Genomic DNA, 25,633 nt, shown 5'->3' on the forward strand with positions numbered 1-25,633 from the left:
GAGTTAAAAGATCAACGACAATATATATATAGCTCTACTAAGAAAATGTGTCATTTAATGTCAACAAAAGAGTAGTGGTTGTTTTCCTTGACTACCATAATTTAGAACATCTCCAATAATTATGTTTGTAACATACATGTCACTCCACTCCCATATTCATACTTTAAATAATAAATCAGCTCATGACCTGGGTTTGAATCCATTCATAATTCTTTACTCTACTTAGAGAAGTCCAAAGAACTAATAGGCTTAATTTTATCCAGAATACACATTGAACGAATGGTATGAGCATTTACTAGGTGCTCTTTATTTACATATGTGTTGGCCACCAGGCTGACATAAATGAAATGGTACAAAAGTGAATCATTAAAGACATTTTCAATCCAACTGAAGATATTAATATAAAATGTTAGCAACAGCAAGTAAAGAATTGAATTGTCAGCTGCCAAACAGGAGAAAATCCCTGGAGAAAGTGAGAGTTTAGCAATATTTTGAAAGAAACTAAATAACCCTGAAGTTCAAACACAAAAGGGAAGGGAGGACAATTTGTGTGGAGGAAGAAACATAGAAAAAGGAAGCAATAATGGCCACATATTGGTTGAACACAGAAAACAAATTACATTTAACTGAAGTAATGAAGCTGTAGAGGAGATGCATGAACCTTGAAAGCAGAGCAGAGTATGACTGTGTAGAATCTGTTCCCAAGTTTGAATAAATTATAGTAAAAAGAGATGTCTGAACAATGATTTATTTTCTATACTAATTATAGTACAGACTTGAGATAATGAGGGATTTCAATTACTATGACGAGTATAGTAGCTGGAATGAGGCGATAAGAGTCTAAACCAGAGCAGAAATTGGAATAATGAGTAAAAATGTTGACCCAGTAAGAAGAAGAAAGAATAAGGATAACTACACGTCATAATGAGTGTGCGTAGGTTATGAAATAAGAATTATCTCCAGGTGCAAAGCTGAAGAATCTGAGAAGATAATGGTACTGGTGAATGTGTGACAATTGGAAAAGGTTTATGCTTTGGTATATCAAAAAATATTATTGTGATATAATTTCAGATAATGGAAAGACATTCAGTTGGAAATATTTAGTTAAGAGATTAATTTCTGGAAACATTGACGACTCCCAGAGATGAAAGAGCCACCTATAGTGATATTTAGGCATCTTCTTGTAAAATTTCCAGGACCCCAGCCAATCGCTGTTATGTGAACTCAATTGTTGATAAGCGTTTCCTTCACAATTTCCAGTAAGTTCTAGAGTCGTCCCTCATTATTAAATAAAAAGACATTGCAAAAAATTTGGCAGCCGTTAGAATAAAGTTTAGAAGACAGCTTATCAAGCTGAAAAGCTTCGATGCAATACAGAAACCAAACCAAACACACAATAGGTATCTGGAGGAAACAAAATGCACAAATAATACATGTAAACACACACATACAATATCTTCAAATAAATAAAGATAGAAACTAATGAATCTATAAAACAGGATGCCATGAAAATGTTTCAAGTAGCAGATATTAAAAATATTTGACAGCAAAATTTAAAAAGAAAGACATAACAGGAGGATTGAAAAATGTAATTGAGAAAATCTTCCAGTCAGTATTATGCCCTCCAACCCTGGATGGAGAATTGGAGAAAACAAATACAATGGGATCAGAAATCGAGTTAAGAATTCCAGAGAGACAATAGAGATCACCGAGGAGGAGAAATTATCAAAGAATAAGTAAGAAAACTTCTCAGAATTGAAGCACAAGCATGTGGACTGAAGAATATAAGGCCTAGACCTAGAAACATCATAAAAATTTTGAGACTAGGAGGGACTAAATGAAAAATCCTAGACATTTTAGGAAAGAAAATTAAAATTACATGAAGAGAATTAGAACAGTAGTTGTTTGAGACTTCTTAAAATAGCAATTTGTAATGTAGGGTAACGGCTTCTAAGTTCGGAGAAAACCTGATTCAATGTAATTTCATTCTCAGTTAAAACAATATATCATGTAAAATTATGAATTTTTGCACTTAAAAAATACCATATTGATAGAAAATATACTGAAGCAGACTTGGGAGAAAAACTATTGTCTTTGAAATAACAATGAGTTAAAAATGGGATTAAAAATGGGAGCTTAAACTACCCAGGACATAGGAAGTACCCGGACCCAAGCTGTGCTCCAGGTTAAAGACCTGCTAGTCCAGGTTGGACATCGTGGGTCATTGCTGGTAACTGAGCATTTAGAAAAATTTCCTATGTGCTAAAAGAGCTATATAGTCACCTGGAAAACAACAAAAGATAACAATAGCTAAATAGAAAACAAAGTCACTGAATAAAACCAAAACCAAATCATCATTATTGTTATGAGGAAGGAAGCAAGCATCATAAATCACTCCATTGCTCCTCAGTGATCAATTCTGACACAAGTTCAGTAATGTAAACTCAGAATTCTCATTTAACCAAAAAAATTGTGATAAAACTGTATTAGGTGAACAGGGGACCAGGAGCGCAAGTGGATATAAGTGGGTATGAAATATAACTCCTCAAGGGCCATAATATAAAATCAAAAAAGATCATACAAAATGATGAAACGAGAAACAACAGTAGAATCATGCTATTTAAGGGATGCAATACATATCAGAAGAACTAGCTAAAAGAAATCATTGTATCTGGAGGTCAGGAATTAAGAGGATATTGAGACAGAGTATAAGACTGATTTTATATGGCATACCATCTAGTAAGATTGGATTTTTAAAATCTGATTATAAAAATGCATCCATTTGGCTAAAATGTTTAAAAATTTTTTTGTTTTCCAATCACCGTCTACATTCAGTACTGTTCTGTTCAGATATACAGGGAAGTGGCCAGAAAACCATGCACTCTACAGAGTGGTTCCCCTACACACACACACACACACACACACACACACACACACACTGCCCCAAGCACCAACCGGGCCCCATACCCAGTTATCTTTACATTATTGACTCTATTCCTCATGCTGCAAACTGCATCTCTGTGGATATTCTGCAACTACCAATTTGTACTGCTTAATCCCTTCTCCTTTTTCTCCCAGCCCCCTAACCCTTTCCCCTATGACAGCTGTCAGTCTGTTCTCTGTATCATAACTTACTATCCCACTCCCTCCAAACACACTGTCATATATTAGTCATGAAGCTGGGAATATAAGTATGAACTCACATATTAAAAAGTGGTTCAAGAACTCTGAGTTCCTGGTTGGGCATAATAAAGTGAAGTCCATGGAGTGAAAATTGTGACTAGTTGTGGCATGGATTTCTAAATGTAATGATCTTCAGTGTCATCAAGATGGCCTCTTGGAGCAAATAACCTCAGTAAAACTTATTTTTTGAATGTAACTGTTATAGGAATTAGAGGATTTTTCAAAAATCCTATAAAATTCTATCAGTCAATTTTGTGGACAAAATTATATATCTTCCAGATATTCATGACCATTTCAAACAAGGGTATCTAATTCAAAATTTGATTTACACACAATGATAAAGAGTATGTCTTATCTCATCAATGTTAGCATCATGATATGCAATGCAAGGCACTTATGTTTTCCTGATAAAACCATAATCCTGATGAGTGAACTACACACAATGTGTGTGTCTATCTTGAGTACAGACACCAGGCCTGTCTAGAAATGCTGGCAGTTTAAAATAGGAAGACATTTTATGGTAAAGAATTTTGAAATAAAGAAGAAGGCATTTTGAATTTTCCTATGTAGAAAACAATGACAATTATAGAATGTGAGAGACAAAGGATAGCTTTAAGCAAAAGGAAGTACAATTTCAGCCAGTTTCTGTGAGGACTAATTCATATCTCTTCCAGCAGACCCTGTTAGAATATTGTTAACAAGAGGAAAGGTTCATGATAATTAGTCAGAAAAAAAACCCCAAAATGACAAGGGCTGACAACCATTAATTTTTTATTTTATTTATTTTTGAGAGAGGCAGGGAGAGAAAGACCGTGACATTGAGCTGTTCCTGTATGTACCCTGACTTGGAAATTGAACTGGCAACCTCCCTCCACCATCTAGAATGATGCTCCAACCAACCGAGCTATCTGGTCAGGGCTTAAATTATTTTTTAATTGATTGATTTTTAGAGACAGAGAGAGGGATAGGGGAAAGAGAAGCATTCTTTGGTTGCTTCCCATATGTGCCCTGACAGGGATTGAACCTGTAACCTTGTCATTTGGGGACAAAACTTTTTTTTTTAAGTGAGAGGAGGGGCAACAGAGACAGACTCCCACATGCACCCTGACTGGAGATCCTACTGGCAAGCCTCCTATGAGGTGATGCTATGCCCATCTTGGGCTATTGTTTGGCAACTGAGCTATTTTTAGTGTTGAGCCAGAGACTCCATGGAGCCATCCTTAGCACCTGGGGCCAACTCCATCGAACCAATTGAGCCATGGCTGAGGGAGAGAAAGAAAGAGAGAGAGGCATAGTGAAAAAAGGGGGAAGTGGAGGGGTAAAGCAGATGGTTGCTTCTCCTGTATGCCCTGATTTGAATCGAACCTGAGACATTTACATGCCAGCTGATGCCAGGCCCCAAAATCATTAATTTTAAAATAAAAAAAAAAATAAGTGAGAGGAAGGGAGAGAGTGTAGCAGACTCCTGCATGTGCCCTGACCCGGATCTACCCAGCAACCCCCATCTGGGGCTGAGGAAGGGACCAATTGAGACACTGGCTGTGAGAGGGAAAGAAAGAGCGAAGGGGAAGAAGAAGGGAAAGAGAAACAGATGGTCGCTTCTCCTGTGTGCCCTAACTAGGAAGTGAACCCGTTTGTATGCCAGGCCAATGCTCTATCCACTGAGCAGACTGTCCAGGGCCAGAAATATTTTTAAAATTAACATGAAATCATAAAGAGAGGAGAGTTGTTAGAATATTTTAATTAACTTGTATAATCTTGGTCCTAGGCATCTTGTGTCCACCTACATAGACAGTAACCTACATTCTGCCTCTGGCTTATGATATAGATAGGAAGAGAGAGAGTTCCCGTTGCTATTGTTTGCTTTTCTCAGCATCACATCTACAGTAGCTCAGCTACAGTCATCTCAACATATCACACTTATTCATACCAAGTGGTCGCAAAACAAAGTTGAGGTGAATTTACAGTTGAAGCTAATCTTAAAAGTCAAGTATAATAAAAATAGAAAGCATTCATTACGATGAGATTAATAAACGCCATACTATAAGTCAAGTGAACTCCAAATTTTAATTAAAATTTCAATTAAAATCTCTCTAATACCAAGTGAATCTGAGCAAATATATACACATTAATGAGTCTTTAAAAGGACTCATTAATTTTAAGCACCAGTTGTAATTTCTGTTCTTAACATGCTTTCCTTTAGGACCTGAAACTACAGTTTCAAAAAGGGATCCCTTAGAAAGGAAGAGTTAGCAGATAACAGTTTTTGAAAAAAAGGCCTAAAATAATAGTTATCCTTGGAGGCTCTGGATGCATTCACTCTAATTCTCGTAACAATGGCATGAGGTAGCGCTATGGTTACACTCATTTTACAGAGGAGCAAACTAAAGTGCAACCAAGTGAAGAAGTGAAGTCACTTGCCCAGCGCCGTCCACTTGAACAGGCTGCCTCCTCCTTATGGGCTTTTTTTTTACACTGTTCTGTTTACATCCACAGCTCTCCCGGCTTCTTCCCACAGTCTCTAGTAACGAGTTCCCCTCTGCCCTGGTGACCTAGCGGTGCATATACGCCTATTGGTGCATCCACCTGCCTGATGATGTAGCCTCACTGTGTATCCCATTTAGGACTGAGGACTGAAATAAATGTACAAGAGAATATCAGGAGGCCCTGGCCGGTTGGCTCAGCGGTAGAGCATCGGCCTGGCGTGCGAGGGTCCCGGGTTCGATTCCCAGCCAGGGCACATAGGAGAAGCGGCCATTTGCTTCTCCACCCCCCCTCCTTCCTCTCTCTCTTCCCCTCCCGCAGCCAAGGCTCCATTGGAGCAAAGATGGCCCAGGCGCTGGAGATGGCTCCTTGGCCGCTGCCCCAGGCGCTAGAGTGGCTCTGGTTGCAGCAGAGCGACGCCCGGGAAGGGCAGAGCATCACCCCCTGGTGGGCAGAGCGTCTCCCCTGGTGGGCGTGCCGGGTGGATCCCGGTCAGGTGCATGTGGGAGTCTGTCTGACTGTCTCTCCCCGTTTCCAGCTTCAGAAAAATACAAAAAAAAAAAAAAAAGAGAGAGAGAGAATATCAGGGCGGCACTTATACCCGGAAACCAGCCAGCTTCGACCACACTGCCAGTCCTGGACTGCTCGTGGCCCTTAGCTGTTGGGTTTTAGACAAGACACTGCGACTTCTGGAACTTCAGTTTCATCATATGTGAAATATAGATGAAAACAATAGCCTTGTGGATAAGTTGTAAGGATGAGGCTGAGATATGCGAAAGAACTAAGCTAGAGCAGAGTAGCCATGTCTCCAGTGGAAGCGTCGGAAGATGCCAGAGAGTGGACTCAGGCTCTGACTCATGTGTCCAGCGTCTACCATGACATTTTTAACAGTCAGACTCTTAAATTCATTTTCGGTAGTACTATAGTGACTACATGATAATTATCAGATTCTTAGTAGTGCTGAAATAAGGAAAATCTGTTTGATGGGTTCTTATAAAATGATAAACAGCTTCAATTTTTATGAACAATTGTTCTTAAGTCCAGGCTCTGTGCTGTTTTCATAAGGAACAAAAATACTTCTTGATTTGTATTGTAGCACCGTAGGGAAGCTGAGATATTCCTCAACTCCCTCATTCTGGGGATGAAGAACTTGAAGCCCCAAAGCTGTGTGATTTTCACAATGTCTTAGTGTCCTTTAGAGGGAGAGCCAGAACTGAAACCCAAGTCTCCACGTTTCCAGGCAAGGGTTCCGCTATTTATTTTTAAGAAGTAACTAAACAGATTACATTAAAATTTGAAACTAATACTTTCTGTAAATGATTGATAATGCTGCAAGTAAACACAAACTAGGCTACTATAAAAAAAGACAAGAAATAACAAGTGCTGGCAAGGATGTGGAGAAAAGGGAAACTTTGTGTACTATTGTGGGAATGTAAATAGGTGCAGCCACTGTGGAAAATAGAATGGAGGTGCCTCAAAAATTAAAAAGAGACTGCCTACAATCCATCCAGCAATCCCACTGCTGGATATTTATCTGAAGAACACAAAACACGAACTCAAAAAGATATCTACTTTGCCATGTCCACTGCGTTGGCTGTTACTCATAATAGCCAACATATGGAAGCAACCTAAGTGTCCCTCAATAGATGAATGAGCAACAAAGTTGCGGTATATACATATATATATATATTTATATATATATATACCCACACACAGACACCAGAATACTATTCAGCCACAAAAAAGAATAAGTCTTAGCATTTTCAACAACATGGATGGACCTGAGGTCATTATGCTAAGCAAAATAAGTCAGCCAGAGACAAAGACAGTATGATCTTATTTGTATGTAGAACCAAAAACAAACAAACAAGTTTACAGATACAGAGTACAGACTGGTGGTTGTCAGAGGCAGAGGGGTATGGGATGGCTAAATGGGCGAAGAGTATCAAAAGGTACACACTCCAGGCCCTGGCCGGTTGGCTCAGCGGTAGAGCGTTGGCCCAGCATGTGAAAGTCCTTGGTTCGATTCCCAGCTAAGGCACAGAGGAGAAGCGCCCATCTGCTTCTCCACCCCTCTCCCTCTCCTTCCTCTCTGTCTCTCCCTTTCCTTCCTGCAGCCAAGGCTCCAATGGAGCAAAGTTGGCCCAGGCACTGAGGGCGATTCAATGGCCTCCGCCTCAGGCGCTAGAATGGCTCTGGCTGCAACAGGGCAATGGCCCAGATGGGCAGAGCATCGCCCCCTAGTGGGCACTCTGAGTGGATCCAGGTCGAGCTCATGAGGGAGTCTCTGCCTCCCCACTTCTCACTTCAGAAAAATACAAAAATAATAATTAAAAAAAAGATACACACTCCAGCTATAAAATAAATAAGTCCTGGGGATGTGATGTATAGCATGGTGACTAGTTGACTAGTTAATAATACAATATTGCATATTTAAAAGTTGCTAAGAAAGTATCACAAAGAAAAAAATTTGTGACTATGTACATTGATGGATGTTAATTAGACTTATTGCAGTGAGCACTATATACAAATATTAAACCATTATACCTGAAAATAAAATAATGTCATATGTCAATTTAACTTGATTTTAAAAAAAGGATGAAACAGATTATACTGAAATTTGAAACTAATAATTTCTATAAGTGATTATTAATCTGTAAGGTAAACACAATGATCTTACCTGTAAGAACCATACATAACTTTCTGGCAGTCAACTAGCAAAAACTTCTGTTCCAATTTTCCATAAAATTTGGCTCCTGATTTTGAAAGATAATCTTGGCCTTTTACTGTTCGCACTCGGATATTCTAGAATTATATGTAAATATTATGTAAAATTAAGGCTAGAAAGGGAATATATTGTAAAATAAAATACATGGTAAAATAAAACCTTAATACCAAAAAGGTATACTTGAAATAAACTTTAAACAAACCAAAAAAGTAGTGAAAGCAAATTTTAATCTATCACCCAAAAAAGAAATACTCTAGAAAAAACACTAACTTAAAATATGGAGATATTACCTTACATTTACACAGGATGGTTTTTATAAATCATTTGGGGGTCCTATCGCAAGATCCTTTCAGGTTACAGATTCATAATGTCAAAATAACTAAAATTAAAACGCACCTGCCTTTTAAAAAGTCAAATGTAACTGCAACCACTACTATGCCAAATGACTGTCATAAGCAACATCTGCTGCATGAAAGAATTGCTCGAGCCAGTGGTTTCAAGGCTGTCCATGCCAAACAGAAGCATTAATTAGGACTGGTATCAAAGTCAACTCAGAAGCTCAAGTGCCTCAAATCAACATAAGCACCAGAAAAATTTGTCATAATGATGTGTGTTTTAATATTAGAAAAAATATAAGAGGATCCTTTGTGATCAATCATTATTCTACCTTAAATTATGTATACAATTACAATACATATATATGAATATACCTTTTTTTTCTATTTTACTTTTGGAGTAATATAGTTTAACATGTCTTAAATTCAATTGAGACAAAAATTGTACACAAATTATAATTTGAGTTCCTGATAGAAAACCATAGGATTCTTACCCTGAGACGTTGAACTTGACAACCCTGTTTCTCAGTCATATCTAGGAAATGATTAAAGTTGGATTCATCGAGTAGAATATACACAGATACCCCTCGAGTTGATGCCTCTACTATTTCTTTGAAAATGTCAACATCTGTAAACATATCCATCACTAAGGCAATGACCTGTTAAAGATAAAAATACCAGACAATTTTATATACTCAATAGGGAAAGATATAAAAATTGGTGCTTTTAATAAAAATTGGATAAAATAGAAAATTAAATACATAATACATATAAATGTATAAACCAGGCATCCCCAAACTACGGCCCGCAGGCCGCATTTGGCCCCCTAAGGCCATTTATCCGGCCCCCCGCCGCACTTCCAGAAGGGGCACCTCTTTCATTGGTGGTCAGTGAGAGGAGCACTGTATGTGGTGGCCCTCCAACCATCTGAGGGACAGTGAACTGGCCCCTTGTGTAAAAAGTTTGGGGACCCCTGGACTATAAACAAATATATTTGTGTTTTTTAAATTGAAGATAGAGGATAAAAAAGTATGTTGAAAATAAACAAATGACTATATGTAACACTAAGAAATTTCACACTCGCTTTAAGTCTAAGGGAATCTGCACTTCGGTAGGGCATTGTGTGCAGGGTGAGTCTGAATCACGGGTTACAGGTTGCCTATAGGAGAGTTGAAGGGAAGGACAGATAAGTGGAAATCAGTGCTACAGGCTTATTGGGAAACATTTCGAAGGAAACACAAGATTTCTGGAACTAGTCGTTGAGAATAAAAGTCTTGGAGACTTCGGACAGAGAAAATAAAAATCTTCTAAAAATAAAAATATAACTAAATAAGGGCCTAGGATGAGAAAAGGGTTGTATAAAAAAGACTTGGAGACCAGACAATTGAATACACATGCCTAAAATTAGCTTAGGAAATAGAATAGCAAAAGAAAGAAATACAGACAAAAAATGGCAACATGAGAAAGTAATGCAGAGAAGAATATCATAAGTAAACGGCCCTTAAAATGGAGATGGTCCAAGTGAACTGTTGGAAAAAGAACCATTACCGACTCTGAGGAGCAATGGGAGTGAAATGATATTAAAAGGTAAAATCATTAGATTGACCCCCTACCATGTGTCAGACAAGAATCATCAAATCTTGTCCTTTGTGAAGCTTACATCCTAGTGGTGGAAGACACCATGAGCAATGAACAGAATAGACAAATTATATGATAAGCTATAAAATGATCATTTTATTGGCAAATAAATAGAGCAGGATAAGGGGAGTCGTGGGTCCCTGGAAATGGAGAAGGGGTGTGAAGGGTTTCAGGTCTCTTGGAGAAAGAGTCCTTTGCATAGAGAGATAGAAGGAAATGAAGAAGTCACGAACATAGATATCTTAAGAAATCATGTTCTAGGTGGAGGAAACCAGCAGTGCAAAGGCCCTATGTCAGGAGCATGCCTAGCACACTCAAGAAACAGCAAGGGGATAGTAAAAATAATGTGAGAAACGGAGAGAGTAATCACAATGCCTTGAACGGGTTATTAAGCCTTCAGGGTTGTTTTTTTTTTTCTTTTCTGAATTAAATTGTAAGCTGTTAAGGCTTTTAATTTCAGGTAATAATATGATCTGACTTATGTCTGAAAAGGATTGTTAGGGCCACTGGGTTAACAACAGACTAACAGGCTTTAAGGGCAGAAGCAAGCATGGAAATGGGTAGGCCAATTAGAACTACTGGGACCAATTCAAGTGGGAAGTGGTGGCCCTGGACCTAGCCACCATCAGTGATGATAAATGGTCAGGTACTAGGTATCTTTGAGCCAAAAGGACTTCTGGATATATTAAACATGGAATATGAAAGAAAAAGGAGGAAAAAGGATGATTTTTAGCCTCACCACGCTGAAAAGCACACAGTACTCAACTGAGACGGTGAGGAGTGATGCTGCAGCAATTTTAGGTAAAAGATTAAAAAGCAAGTTAAGTTTGAGATGCTTAGATAGCCAAGTAGAATGTGGAGAAGAGAGATGTAGGCCAGACATGACAATTAAATCCAAGTCACCAAAAGAGACTGGAGAAATAGAAAATGAGACAAAGGACTGAGTCCCAGGACAAGAAGAGGTACCAGCAAAAGAGACTGAGGAAATAAAGAGAAGGTGGCAATCTTGGAAATCAATTTAAGATCGCATATCAAGAAGAAGGAGCGCTGCCTGACCAGGTGGGGGCGCAGTGGATAGAGCGTCGGACTGGGATTTGGAGGACCGAGGTCACCAGCTTGAGCGCGGGCTCATCTGGTTTGAGCAAGGCTCACCAGCTTGAGCCCAAGGTCACTGGCCTGAGCAAGGGATCAGTCTGCTGTAGCCTCCGAGTCAAGGCACATATGAGAAAGCAATCAATGAACAACTAAGGAGCCGCAACAAAGAATTGATGTTTCTCATCTCTCTCCCTTCCTGTATGTCTGTCCCTATATGTCCCTCTCTCTAACTCTCTCTCTGACACACACACACACACACACACACACACACACAAAGAGCACTAAGAGTGTCAAATCCTACTGCTAGGCCAAGAAACATGAGGATTATTGTATAAACTCACTGGATTTAGTAATATACAGGTTATTGATAAGATCCACAAGCACAGTTTCAGTGGAGTGGTACGAGAAAAGCTTTCTTGAAAGCTTTAGGAAGGAATGGGAGTAGCAGGAATTGGTAACTCTTTTTGAGTAATTTGGCTATAATCAGAAGCAGAATAATGGAGAGGTAGCTGTAGGTAATGCTGTGTCTAGAGAAGTTGTATTTTTTCTTTTATTTTAAGGTGGAAAAAAATAACAGCATGTATTTTATTTTTATTTTTTTTATTTTTCTTAAGTGAGAAGCATAAAAGCAGAGAGACAGACTCCCGCATGAGGCCAACTGGGATCCATCTGGCATGCTCACTAGGGGTGATGCTCTGCCCATCTGGGGCACTGCTCTGTTGTTCAGCAACTGACCTATTTTAGTACCTGAGGTGAGGCCATGGAGCCATCCTCAGTGCCCGGGACCAACCTGCTCCAACCAAGCCATAGATGTGGGAGGGGAGGAGAGAAATAGAGAAGGGAGAGGGGGAGGGGTGAAGAAGCAGAGGGTTGCTTCTCCTGTGTGCCCTGACCGGGAACTGAACCCAGGACATCCATACACCAGATTGACGCTCTACCACTGAGCCTAAGGCCAGGCCGACAGCATGTCTTTATGCTAATGAAAAGCTCCAGTCAAGAATGAAAATTAATGATGCAAAAGATGGTGGGAGGTGAAGCAGGGAAGGAATTTCTGAAGCAATGTTTTGAGTAGGCAATGAAAGATAGAATCTAGTACAAAAGTAAAGTGATCAGAGCACAGAGAATAAAAACCAGTAAAAGATGACCTGTACTATCTATCAAGCCAGAAGGCCAAAAATAAAAGCAGGCAGACGCTAGAGGAAGAGCAGGTGGGGTGGTGGTGCTATGGAAGTTCTCTTCAGAATGCTTTGACTTTCTCAGTGAAGTGGAGAGCTAAGTCTTCAACTGAGAAGATGGTGAATTACAAAAGACATGTTAGAGGTCTGAGGAAAGGGGTATTTAGTAGGTAGCTAGAATGGTATAGGAAAGGGAATAAACTATAGAAATATAGTCTGATTTTAGGGCAGCATTAAGGGCTCACCAGGTCCTAAATTTAAAAGGAAACCAGTCAATGTGGTTGTGAGTTACAGTATTTTCAATTTTGTTCAGTTGTGAGGGTATAGGCATGGAGCAGGCAGAGAGTTTTATTTAACCTTGGATGTAGTTCTGGCCATGAGATTATAACAAAGTGGGAGAAGGAAGCGGAATTGAGGGTGTATGTACTTTGGAGATAAAGACAGGAAAGAGGACGTCACGGATAAGAGAAGGGGGAAATAAAGGTGGGATCAATGAGTCTGAGGTCTTGCTGGGGTTAAAGGATGGTTAGATATGAAGAAATTGTTAATTTTTCTATTATAATATAATAATATAAAGGTAAGATCGTATGTCAGATTTTAAATATACATATTAATATTACAGATAAAACATGTTGTCCTGTATTTACCTCATATTATAATAGACGAAACAAGATTGGCAATGAATTGATAATTGCTGGAGCTGGCTGATGGTACGTGAAGATTCTCTTTACTATGCTCCCTACTTTTGAAAACTTCCACAGCACAAAGTTAAAAACATATTAAAGCAATATTGGATATAAGTAGGTATCAAAAGAATAAGCCAGAAATATAAGTATAAATAGTAACCAGATGGGGATATATTGAAATAGGTTATACAATATCTGCAGTTATAGAAGATGCTATATAAATAATATGATTAGGAGTTGATGGGTGAGTATCTGTAGGACAAAATCATGGGAGGAAAGAAGGGCAAGGAGCTGGTCTTTAGAAGACTCTCTTACATGTATATTAAAATTGCCAGGAACTGAGACTGGAATAGTATTAAGAAGAGTAATAGAGAATAAAAATCTCAAGAAATGAGAGAAAATGGAATGACCTGGAAATAGACACATGGCAACAATAGTCAGGCAAATGTGACAAATATATTGTGAATATGTTAGAAGGTGAGCAAAGTCATAAGTAATACATTAAATCATTTAATTTACTCTAAGATGATGTTGAAACAAAATACTGGACCATTCGTAAATCATAAAAGTTAGTGGCATTCTTCGAGCTACCTGTGAAATATACTTGAATTAGATTTCCTCTAGGAAGAACTATTTCAATCACTCTAGTGGCCTCTCATAATCCTTTTCTTTTTCATAAATGGTATGAGGATCCAGAAGGGAGAAGCTACTGCTAGCAACCTCCTTCATGTCTTGTGAATATTCTTTGTACCATCACAGATCACACTCAAACCCTTCAGATCACACTCAAAATTATTAGTTGATGAGTTTACTCTGCATGAATGAGTAGTGTGATGAGGTGTAAGCACTGAGCTGAAGAAGCAAAATATCCATACTATAAACTTATTTTACAAAATAACTCTTACAAATATAGGTCTGGAGCAGTCTGACATCAATTATTATTTTTTTTTAAACTAGAGAGAAATTTTGAAAATGAGAACACATTATATAACATGGTATTCTTTAAGATATTATCAGCACATCTAAAGAATTTAATTTTAATTTGTCAGATAGTTTCATGTAACAAATTACTGGGAATGTTGGAACTGAACAAAAACACATTCCACCAGGATAAATAAAGGTTTTGGTTTGCAAAAAGTAATTAAGTCACTCAGCCAGTGGATGATTCTAGCACACCAAAGGTACAACAAATGACAGGCTCTCTCGCATGACAGATAATACACTGATCTGAATCTAGGAGACCAAATTACACATCTCTGACTAGCTTATCTGATGTCAATTGAGTCTGGTAGCTTATCAGAGCTTCTGGCGCATAGCACCATCACTTTATATGTTAAAAATCATATCAAGTCTGCCAAAAATTTCAGTTTTGCCAAGAGAGGTAAAATAAAATGTAGCTCTTTTTTTTTTTTTTTTTTTTTAATTTCTCTTAACGGTAGGTTACATTTCTGGAAAGGAATAAATACTGAGGAATGGGGTATGCCAAACCTGATTTGAAAGTATTATTTTCTCAGTTATCTAAATCACACTGTGCTTTAGAAATGACTACAATGGCTATAAATAATCAAAGAAATTATATACCTGATTAGGATAAAGCTTTTCAAAATACACACCAATTGATTTTATAAGTCCATACAGAAACCAGTCACTTTAAATGGTATTCAAGAAACTACCATGATACTATATACTATTTAAATTCTTCTCTTGTTTCTTAATTCCTGTTTTATTCTTGCTTTATAAATTGAAAATGTAAATAAGTGCATTCATCGGCAACACAAGACTTAGAAATTTTTAGAAAGACTTTTTAAGTTGTTTTTAAGATTTGATCGAAACTTGCCATGTTTTAGTAGTTTTAGAGAATCAGACTCAGGATACTGGGTTTCACTTATCTTTCTCATAGTAGTAAATATTCCTGAAGTGATCGAAATCTTGGAGGTCACACAATTAAAATAATATAAATTCTGACAATAAATTTATGATAAATTCATATTTATGACAGAAATGAAGGCTAGTCGGGAGAATACGTAATAACCAGTTAAGGACGATATTGCAATAATAATACAGAAAAACATTGCTTTAGCCTGAACAGGTGGTGATGCAGTGGATGGAGCACTGGACTAGGACTCCGAGGATCCAGGTTTGACACCCGACATCGCTGCCTTGAGCATGGGCTCACCAGCTTGAGCACGGGGTCACTGGCTTGAGTGTGGAATCATTGACATGACCCCATAGTTGCTAGGTTGAAGCCCAAGGTTGCTGCCTTGAGCAAGGGGTCACTCGCTCTGCTGTAGCTCCTCAGTCAAGGCACATATGAGAAAGGAGTCAATGAACAACTAAGGTGCTGCAATGAAAAATTGATGCTTCTCATCTCTCTCCCTTCCTGTCTGTCTGTCCCTATCTGTCCCTCTCTCTGTCTCTGTCATAAAAAAGAAAAAAACAGAAAGAGAAAAAGAATTGCTTTATATATAGCTGGGTGTTAGGGGTAGATACATGATAGAATGAAACAAACTAACAAGGTTTCATGGAAAAGCCTTAACTAATGAATAAAGATTATTTTCAGCCATCCAAGCTGGAAGAATAGCACTGAAAATGATAGTGATATTTTAATATTTATTAAACTAACTTAAAGTTAAATATAAACTTACTATTATGAATACGAAATAAATTTAGATAGGATTTATACAGATTATGAAGGATCTTAAAACTGTGACACATGTTCTAGAGAATAATGGAAATCCTAAAAAGGAAAACATCTGGTGAAAACAGTACCTGGAGACAATGTATCTTATAGCAAAATTCATATTAAAAATACCTGAATTTTATTGAGTCATATTGACTGATCAAGATTATAAAGTCCCCTTTATTATTTGTATTGTAATGGTCATATTTATATTTATGAATGCACTAAAATACCAAAAACAATGTGAGGTAGAAACCAGTGATAGGAAAGATGAAAAAATAAAGAACTGAAAATTGATGATAGTTTTGATAGAAAATGTTCTCACTGTGTTGACACTGAATACACGCATTTTCTTAGAAACATGCTTCACTATCTACAATATTTTCATTTTGAACCTGGTATCGTTTATTCCTTTGAAAGATATTAGGAAAGAAAGCTATTAGCAATATGCTCCTATAAGACCTACATATTTAATAAAATGTGAGTACACCTTGGTTAATGTTCTGTACTCATAGAGCAGTCATGATCACCCTCAAAATTGAAAAATTGAATATTATACCCTTTCTGCTTCAAAATACTAAGCATCATTTGAAAGGATTCGGACTTCCTTGGTAATTGCCTGCATAGATACAGGAGGATTTACTTTTTCCAACAGAAAGAAAGCTAATAAGGAGTTCATATTAAAACAAAAATCGAAAAACGAGAGAGCTCTATAATATAATAGTAGGTATAATAAAATTCAACACAACCAGAAAACTTGAAGAAATGAGTAATAGAAATCAAGGGAAAGATCACTTAGGAAATACTTGTTTCTGAGCCGGCAAAGCCTGTCAAAAGCAATGTGCTAAATGGATTTCAGAAAAAAAGAAGGCTGATAGTGGAAGTGCTTTGGGCTCTGATCCTTCTGCAGCCTAAGGGAAAGTATCCATTTTGTGTGAAATTTTATGTATATTATGTCCACTATATATAATATTATTCAGTGAGTTACAGATTTACATTATAAACTACCTTGATTTCTGCATATATTTAAGTATCTATCAGAGTAGACTAATAGCTGTATTATATATCAACTGGTTTGGTCGGCTATGAATTAAATAATCTTGGGGAAGTCACTGAAATGAATCTGAGTCTCAATGACCTCTATTACATATTAAATAAACCAGAGGAGATCTTGCATATCCCAAGTTCTAAAATTCTGTTTTACCCCGAAGTACCCAACAGTTTGATTAAAATGTACACGTACTTTGCTTGTAAAATTTGCACCAAACATGACTTGGTGAAAGTGAAAAAAAATTGGCTATTGTAATAAAAGTCAATAGGAGATATAAAGAGAACTGTTTTGCTTCTGTTATGGCTACAGTACACATTTGTAGAATTAACATAAATGTTTGACAACTCAGAAGGGAAACTGCATGAATTATTTCCCAATTTTTTTACATTGTATTATATGTTGGAAAGTACTTACATGGCACTTAATGGACTAAACATTTGTGTCTTCTCAAAATTCCTATGGTTGAAATCCTAAAACTTAAGGTGATGATATTTGGAGGTAGGGACTTTGGGAGGTGATTAGGTCACGAGGGTGGAGCCCTCATGAATAGGATTAGTACTCCTATAAGAGAGACCCCAGAGAGATCATACTCCTTCCACCACTTCATCACAGTGAGAAGACAGCGGTCTGTGCAACTGGAAGGGGGCCCCACCAGACACTAAATCTGCCTGGGTCTTGGCCTTGGGCTCCAGAACTGTGAGAAACAAATGCTTGCTATTTAAGCCACCTAGTCTATGGTATCTTTGTTATAGTAGCCCAGAGTAAGACACCCATAAAAATAAATTATGCTTTTATCTGTGTCATAATTAAGGAAAACCTCACATCTGGTTTGGCATAGTAAGCATCGTTGCTTTTTAAAAATAGTTTTGGGCCCTGGCCGGTTGCCTCAGTGGTAGAGCATCGGCCTGGCGTGCAGGAGTCCTGGGTTTGATTCCTAGCCAGGACACACAGGAATCTGCTTCTCCACCCCTCCTCCTCTCCTTCCTCTCTGTCTCTCTCTTCCCCTCCCACAGCCGAGGCTCCAATGGAGTAAAGTTGGCCTGGGCGCTGAGGATGGCTCTGGTTGCAACAGAGCAACGCCCCAGATGGGCAGAGCATCGCCCCCTGATGGGCGTGCTGGGTGGATCCTGGTCGGGCACATGTGGGAGTCTGTCTGACTGTCTCCCCATTTCCAACTTCAGAAAAATACAAAAAAAAAGAAAAGAAAAAAAAATAGTTTTGACTCTAATCCTCAAAGGAGGTTAGAAAGAATGAGGAGCAGGCAGCCTCTGAGAAACTGCGAAGACGAGCCATCGTCTTTTTACTGATTCCACAATTTAGTCTTCTTACAGTTCCACTTCCCCAGCCCCTCTCAAAAAGAGACGTTTCCAGAAACTTGGCCGGTGACGGTTTCTAGCATGGGCCTCTAAAGTGAAGGAGTCAGGAATCGAGACAGGACTCTGCAGGGGAAAAGCAAACTCAGGACGTCCAGGCCTAAGCAGTCAGAGAAACAGTCCCTCGCCCGGAGCCCAGGGAGGAGCTCCCTGGGGCCCCGCCATGAGAGGCTGGCAGAGGGGCTAAAAGGGCACAGGGAAGCCAATTCTGTTCAACCAGCAAACAGTTATAACACCCCTTAGCTCTGTTCAAAACCTAAGCCTTGCTGTGTTTTTACAGGGATTTTTTGTTTTTGTTTTTGTTTTTTTGACAGAGACAGAGAATCAGAGAGAGGAACAGACAGGAAGGGAGAGAGATGAGAAGCATCAATTCTTTGTTGTGGCACCTTAGTTGTTCATTGATTGCTTTCTCATATGTGCCTTGACCAGGGGCCTATAGCAGAGTGAGTGACCCTTTGCTCAAGTCAGTGACCTTGGGCTCAAACCAGCAACCTTGGGCTTAAGCCAGTGACCATGGGGTCACATCTATGATCCCAAGCTCAAGCCAGCAACCCTGAGCTCAAACTGGTGAGCCCATGCTCAAGCCAGATGAGCCTGCGCTCAAGGCGGTGACTTCGGGGTTTGAACCTGGGTCCTTCGTGTCCCAGTCTGACAGTCTATCCACTGCATCACTACCTGGTCAGGCTAAAGGGATGCTCTTCAAAATAAATATTTATGCTGTGTTATCACAGCACTAGGAATGCTATCTGATCCTGCTGCTACAGAAGGATCAGAGTCTTATTTTAGTCAAACTCTGGTAACATGTGTAAAAAGAGGAGAAAGTTAAATCAATACAGTTACTTAAAAGTAATAATAGACTACTAGAAAACTATGATGCATTCATAATTTCCAGAGACAATGTACATGCTCTATAGTACAATAATAATACATCAGGTTACACAACTATATAGTACTACAAGTACATAAAAGCCTTACCTCACTAGGAAAGAACTTAAGTATGTACCAAAATGTAGTATTTATGTATGATTTTTCTCTACTTGATTTTTTTTCAAAAATTTAAACACTTTTTAAAAATATTTTATTTAATGCTTATTTATTGTTTTGAGAGAGAGGGAGAGAGAGAGCAGGAGAGAGACATGAATATCTGCTCCTATAGGTTCCCTGACAGAGAATCGAACCAGCAACGCTTTGGGGCAACGCTCCAACCAACCAAGCTATCTGGCCAGGGCTGATACTTAACTTTTATCATTAAAAATTTCAAACATACAAAAAAGTTAAAAAATAATGCAATGAATATATATAGTCATTATTTTAAAATTTTGTTACATTTAATTTTATATGAATGTATAAAGAGAGATTTGGGATAAAAATGCAGAGTGAAAACTAAAGTAAATTTATTTATAACTATAATTTTTACCCAGAGTTAGGGAGAAGGCTCAAGTGGATATATAATGCAGCTTTCTGAAATTCAAAATTTTACTTGAGATCAAATGGCATTCATTCATTAAAAGTAATGAACATTTTTTTATTTAATTTCTTAATAGCTTTCTATTAATCTTTCAATTTTGCACTAAAAGTCTATGTGAAATTGGTTATTTTCACTGGTAATATTTAAAAGAAAAATTATTAGAGAAAATTATTAACCAAGCAAAGCTACTCGAAACTGAAAAGGAGGTAAAAAATATAACAAAATAGATTGCTATTATACTTTAAAATTTTTCTTGGCTTTTTAATTTTTACTAATCATAAGTATGAGAATGGCATTAAACTTTTTAAAACTATTTTAAATCTGGGAGAGGCCATTGGGAAGGAAATAATTAGGTATGAAAAAATTTTAAATCACTTCATAAAATGTCTTTGTAAAAAATTTAATTGTAAATAAATACAACATCCATGTTAGAATAGAACATATTTGATCTTTCTGAATATGTGTTTTATAATGATTGGGTTAGTTAGATCTCTCTATAATTAATTCCACATAAATAGTTGCTGTTAATAAAAATGTTGATAACATAGCTTGAAGAATAAACATTTCATTATTTGAGCAACACTTTATATACCCAATTTAAAGAGAAGATGAGTGAAGTGTTGCACATTTCTCAAGCATGAGTATTTTTTTTTCTTTTGTGACAGAGAAAGAGAGACAGAGAGAGGGAGAGATAGGGACAGACAGGCAGAAAGGGAGAGAGATGAGAAGCATCAGTTCTTCATTGGACTCCTTAGTCTCCTTAGTTGTTCATTGATTACTTTCTAATATGTGCCTTGACAGGAGGCCTCCAGCCGAACCAGTGACCCCTTGCTCAAGCCAGGGACCTCGGGCTCAAGCCAGCAGCAACCTTGGTCTAGAACCAGTGACAACAGAGTCATGTCTATGATCCCACGCTCAAGCCAGTGACCGTGCGCTCAAATCGGCAACCCCCACTCAAAACAGTGACCTCAGGGTTTCAAACCTGGGTCCTCCACGTCCTAGTCCAATGCTCTATCCACTGTGCCACTGCCTGGTCAGGCTCAAGCCATTAGTGTCTAAATTTATAATGTCAGCTTTACCATTTAGTTCCCAACAATAAAACACCAAATGCAACAAAACTCTCTATTCCTGCTTTAAGAGCCTGCATTCTTTACTTCAGCAATAATGCTTTCATTTTAATGTCAACTATAAGCAATTAATTAACCTGACATAAAAAATCAAACATACTCACGGCAAAAATACCATAAGTCCTCTTTATTCAATAGAAATTTCTATTTGATTAAGAAACCGAAATATGTATAAAGGAGTGACATTAAAGTCATGAAGCATTACAGTAGCATTTTGTATTTAATGTAGCTTGCTTCTATGTCTTTACTCTTTAGTCAAATTAAACATATTTAATCTTCTGTTTAACTCTACTACTCTTCTTTGCTCTTTTGGATAATTTTCACACTAATAGCTTCTGTAAATTATGTATTATTTTTTCACTTTGATGCCTGAAAGTTGAAAGACAGCATACCTTTTGGTGGTAGGGTGCAGTCATGCTGAAAGCTAAGAGTTATGAGAAGTAATTGTCAGTGAACCATCAAGCCAAATGGAAAAACCTTAGCCGCATTACTTAGAATATTTCCTGATTAATCCCTCTCCCCACACACTTCAGATTTAAGTTTTTAAACACCTAATGATAGTCATTTTGTACAAATAATATATAAACACAAAACAAATGTTTCCCAGCTGTGCTACAGGAGTAAGACACAGATTTCATATTTTAGTAGCAGCTACTTTATCTTCAGGTCCTCAACATTATGATTAAAGTAATTAAAATCTTCATTCCCACTGCTGGAAAAAATTATAAAATATAACTTGTTTACTTTCCTAAAGTAGATTCATAAGAAAGACCTTGTCTATATTATGGGTAGAAAGTCTGTTTCTGATTATTACTTATTTTACATCTGAAAAATAGAAGTTTTATCAAAACTGAGATTGCTTTTATCGAAGTTGAAATAACCATGCTTAGTCAAATTTTATTTATTAGCTTAAACCAAATTGTTTTATCTGTAAAATTAAGAAAGTTCTATGTCCTTATATATCAGCTGACTGATATTGCTTATAAATGTTATTTGAAAAATGAAATATGTTCCATATAAATATGTCCTCAAGCAGCCAGTTAAGCTGTAAATGTAGGGGAAAAGTAAGTTGATGATTAAAGAAGAGGAACAATAAAATTAGGGTAAAATTAGAAGAAAAACTACACAAAAATTTTATTATAATAATACATTAAATTTAGTAATTTTATTAAATTTATAAAATGGCATTATAAAACTCATTTAAACTTGAAGTATTCCTAAAGGGCAAAAAATGTCATCTTTTATGCATAAGGACACTGTAAAGCCAGTAGCCACGGCCACCATCACAGCCACCTGGCCCATGCAGGTTTGCATTTGATTCAGACAGATGGTAATGAAACAATGGAGCCAAGAACTGGTGGGCCTTTAATCCTAGCTTGCACCCGGTGGGCACGTAAAAACACACACTGGGCTCCAAAACTCACTCATTCACTGCTCTCAAAGCTACTGACTTATCCGAGTTTCCTAGAATCAAAGGTTTCTAGCTCACCAGCCTTATTCACCCCTGTTCCCCATCTCCTTCCTTCTCCCTGCACAAACTCTGCACTAACTGGCTGCTCACTCAGCACTCTACCATCTTGACTGCTTCTCCTCTCCTCCACGTGGGCTTTATCTGCTCTCCTCTCTGCTCTCTCCTCTAATGCTAATCTCAGGAACTGAGAGAGAGCAAGCTCCTGATCTGCCCCACTTTATAGTATAGAAATCAAAACCCTTAATCCAATATACAACAAGGACACCTCTGATACAAAGTCACTTTTCTAAGGCATAATGGGATTCCTCATGAGAGTGCACCACCCCACATCAAAAAGGGTGGGAAAGGTTTAATCCTAAAACCAAGCCCCCAGGCTACAAGGATCCTGCCTGCCCACAGCCCACCCCCAACACACATTAATATAATCATGTCCATGCCAAGCAAGAAGGGCAACTATTAATAATATCATCACCTGGGTGACGGGCTTCCATGTGGGCAGAGCCATCTTTACCAAATTGAGCATAATATATTTTATCTGCCCAACAGACACAAATAATATTAAACAAATTTCAAGGTGGAGTTTAAATTTGAGCAAGTGAAATATTTCTAGAACAGTTTAAATGTGCCTGTAATTGACGTTTCTTGAAACTTCATAGTTTGAAAGCGATCAAATGGCAAAATTATGCCAGAAAAGTATTAAAACATTCAGATAAACACAGCAATAACAAAAAAAATCTAAATCATAAAAATGTAAAGTAGTTCAATAGGAAAGCTGACTGAAGCTTTTATTATTAAGCTGATCAAATGCAAACATAAGTCTGGTAAATGATACAGGGTCCAAAGTAATTTGTCCTCGGAGGGCAGTGTAGAAAAGGGTTGTGTGAAATACTCTTATGAATTTCAATATCTGATAAGATGTAACATTTTCATTAAAAAAATCTTTTCACTTTTTAAATTAATATTTCCAATAACACTTCTAGTTTTAAATTAAATTCTAATTCTAGGTATCTAGAAAAGACCTCCAAACCCACTTCTTCAGACAGGCTAATTATCCAGTTAAAGGATCATCCTACTGTCTTTTTTAAGACTTGATGTTTGTTTGTTTTTTTAACATTAAACTTCATAAGTGAAATTCAGAGGCATTTTTAATTCTAGCATCTGAATCAAAAATAAATGAGTGATTAGCAACATTCTTATGACATGAAAAAATTTACCAAGTAGTTTTCCATTAAAAACACACGCAGTGTTTGTCTGTCTTGCTCCCTCTACACCCAGAGGAAAACTTATAAAAAAAAACAAAACAAAACCAGACTTAGAAAAATAGCCATAATTTCACAACCAGGGACAATGGCGTTTTCCATTCAACTTGGTAAATGTATATTTTTAACTGAGATCATCGTATTTTCATAATGTTATATGCTGTATAGTTATCATTATAGAATAAATAATCTCCTATTATATAAAAACTATCATAAGAAAGCATTTGGAAAAGCTAATTCTCCAAAAGTGTGTAAAGAAAACGGTCTGGACACAGAAAGATCAGCTAGAAATCGACTCCAGAAGTCTAGAAATCTCACCGGCAAAAGGGGATTCTATCATTCAGTGTCCTGGCAGGAAAAATAATTTCCTTAATCGTTTTCAGTGTTGAGAAATTTACAAAAAGGCTATTTACAGAAGTGTGACCATGGGGCCTGACCTGCGGTGGCGCAGCAGGTAAAAGCGTTGACCTGGAACACTGAGGTCGCCGGTTCGAAACCCCAGGCTTGCCTGGTCAAGGCACATATGGGAGTTGATGCTTTCTGCTCCTCCCCCCATTCTCTCTCTCTCTCTCTCTCTCTCTCTCTCTCTCTCTCTCTCTGTCTCCTCTCTCTAAAATTAAAAAATAAAATCTAAAAAATAATAATAAAAACATAAAAAAAAAAGAAGTGTGACCATGGTTAATAGAACCAGAATAGGAGACAGAATCCTAGGATTTAAGCAAGGGAGCAAACACACAGACTGTGAACTTCTTCCTGTGTCCACTCTGCTGCTGGTGCTCCCCAGCGAGGTCCTCCCCCACCAGGAAGAAGGGCTGCAGGAAAGGCGAGGTGGTGGAGTCTACTGCAACAATCTGGGAAAATGGAAAGAAGGGCAGAGAAGGTGGCAAAGAGACCTGGTAGGAGTGGGAATAGAAAATAACGTGCTCAGGGATATCGAAGAGGCCAGATTTCAAAGATATTTAGGAACTAGGTGGCAAAAATAAAATATGACAGACAATCTGATGATGGGTATATAAGGATAACTGCCACATTCCTGAATGGTTGAGTGGCTGGTGTTATCAATGACAGCCACAGGCAGATGGGAGTGCGAGTCTGGCTTTGGGGCTGGTGTGTTTCCGCCATTTATGACACAGCCATGTGGAAACCCTTACAGGCTGCTGGTTATGAGAGCCTGGGACTTGAGGGAAAGTTCCTGATCTCTGGTTTCACAGATTTCCATTCTATCTTTCAGACTAACGATTAAGTGACATAAGTCAGTTACAAGAAAACAAATAATATATGATTACAGTTATGTGAGGTACCTAGAGTAGTCAAATTCAGAGACAGAAAGTGTGATGCTGGTGGTCAGGGGCTGGGGGTGAGTGGGAATGGGGAGTTAATACTGAAAAAATACAGAGTTTCAGTTTGGCAAGATGAGTAAGAGTTATGGAGATGGATGGTAATGATGGTCGCCCAACAGTGAGAACACATTTAATGTCACCAAACCATACACTTAAAATGATAAACTATTTATATATGGTATATATTTTTTACTCATTTAGAAATTAATGCATAAAAATAAATCATAGAATCAAATGTACATTCTTTGCAATGACATTTAACATCTATCTGAGCCTAAATGACTCTTCTTCTTAGCTTCATACATGCTACCTACTCCATGAACCCAGCTCGGAAGGCCATGTCTCGTCACCATCTGTCATTTCCTCCTTGCAGTTTCTTTTATCTAAAATCCTCATCTTTTTTCTCTAGGAAAACTCAATGCCCCTTGCTAAGGCCAACCTCCTGGCAGGCCCCTTTCACAATGCCTTTGTCAATTCCATGAGGTTAGATTAACTGCATCCCAATTAATGCTCCCTCTACAATTCAGGTATCCTTTTACC

At 37.8% G+C, this 25,633-nt stretch overlaps 1 protein-coding gene across 6 annotated transcripts in view; it reads right to left on the reverse strand.

Annotated features, from left to right (window-relative positions):
• The window catches only part of FAM83B (family with sequence similarity 83 member B), an 88,406-nt gene that overhangs the window by 6,273 nt on the left and 56,500 nt on the right, over nucleotides 1-25,633 (reverse strand). For all 6 annotated transcript variants that reach the window (XM_066359154.1, XM_066359151.1, XM_066359150.1 and 3 more), the window contains 2 exons: nucleotides 9,225-9,389; nucleotides 8,348-8,472 (listed from right to left, as the gene is read on the reverse strand). In XM_066359154.1, the coding sequence (XP_066215251.1) occupies nucleotides 8,348-8,472; nucleotides 9,225-9,389 (290 nt within the window). The remainder of the gene's footprint in view (nucleotides 1-8,347; nucleotides 8,473-9,224; nucleotides 9,390-25,633) is intronic.

Source organism: Saccopteryx leptura, chromosome 1, assembly GCF_036850995.1.
Source record: "Saccopteryx leptura isolate mSacLep1 chromosome 1, mSacLep1_pri_phased_curated, whole genome shotgun sequence".
NCBI lineage: Eukaryota > Metazoa > Chordata > Mammalia > Chiroptera > Emballonuridae > Saccopteryx > Saccopteryx leptura.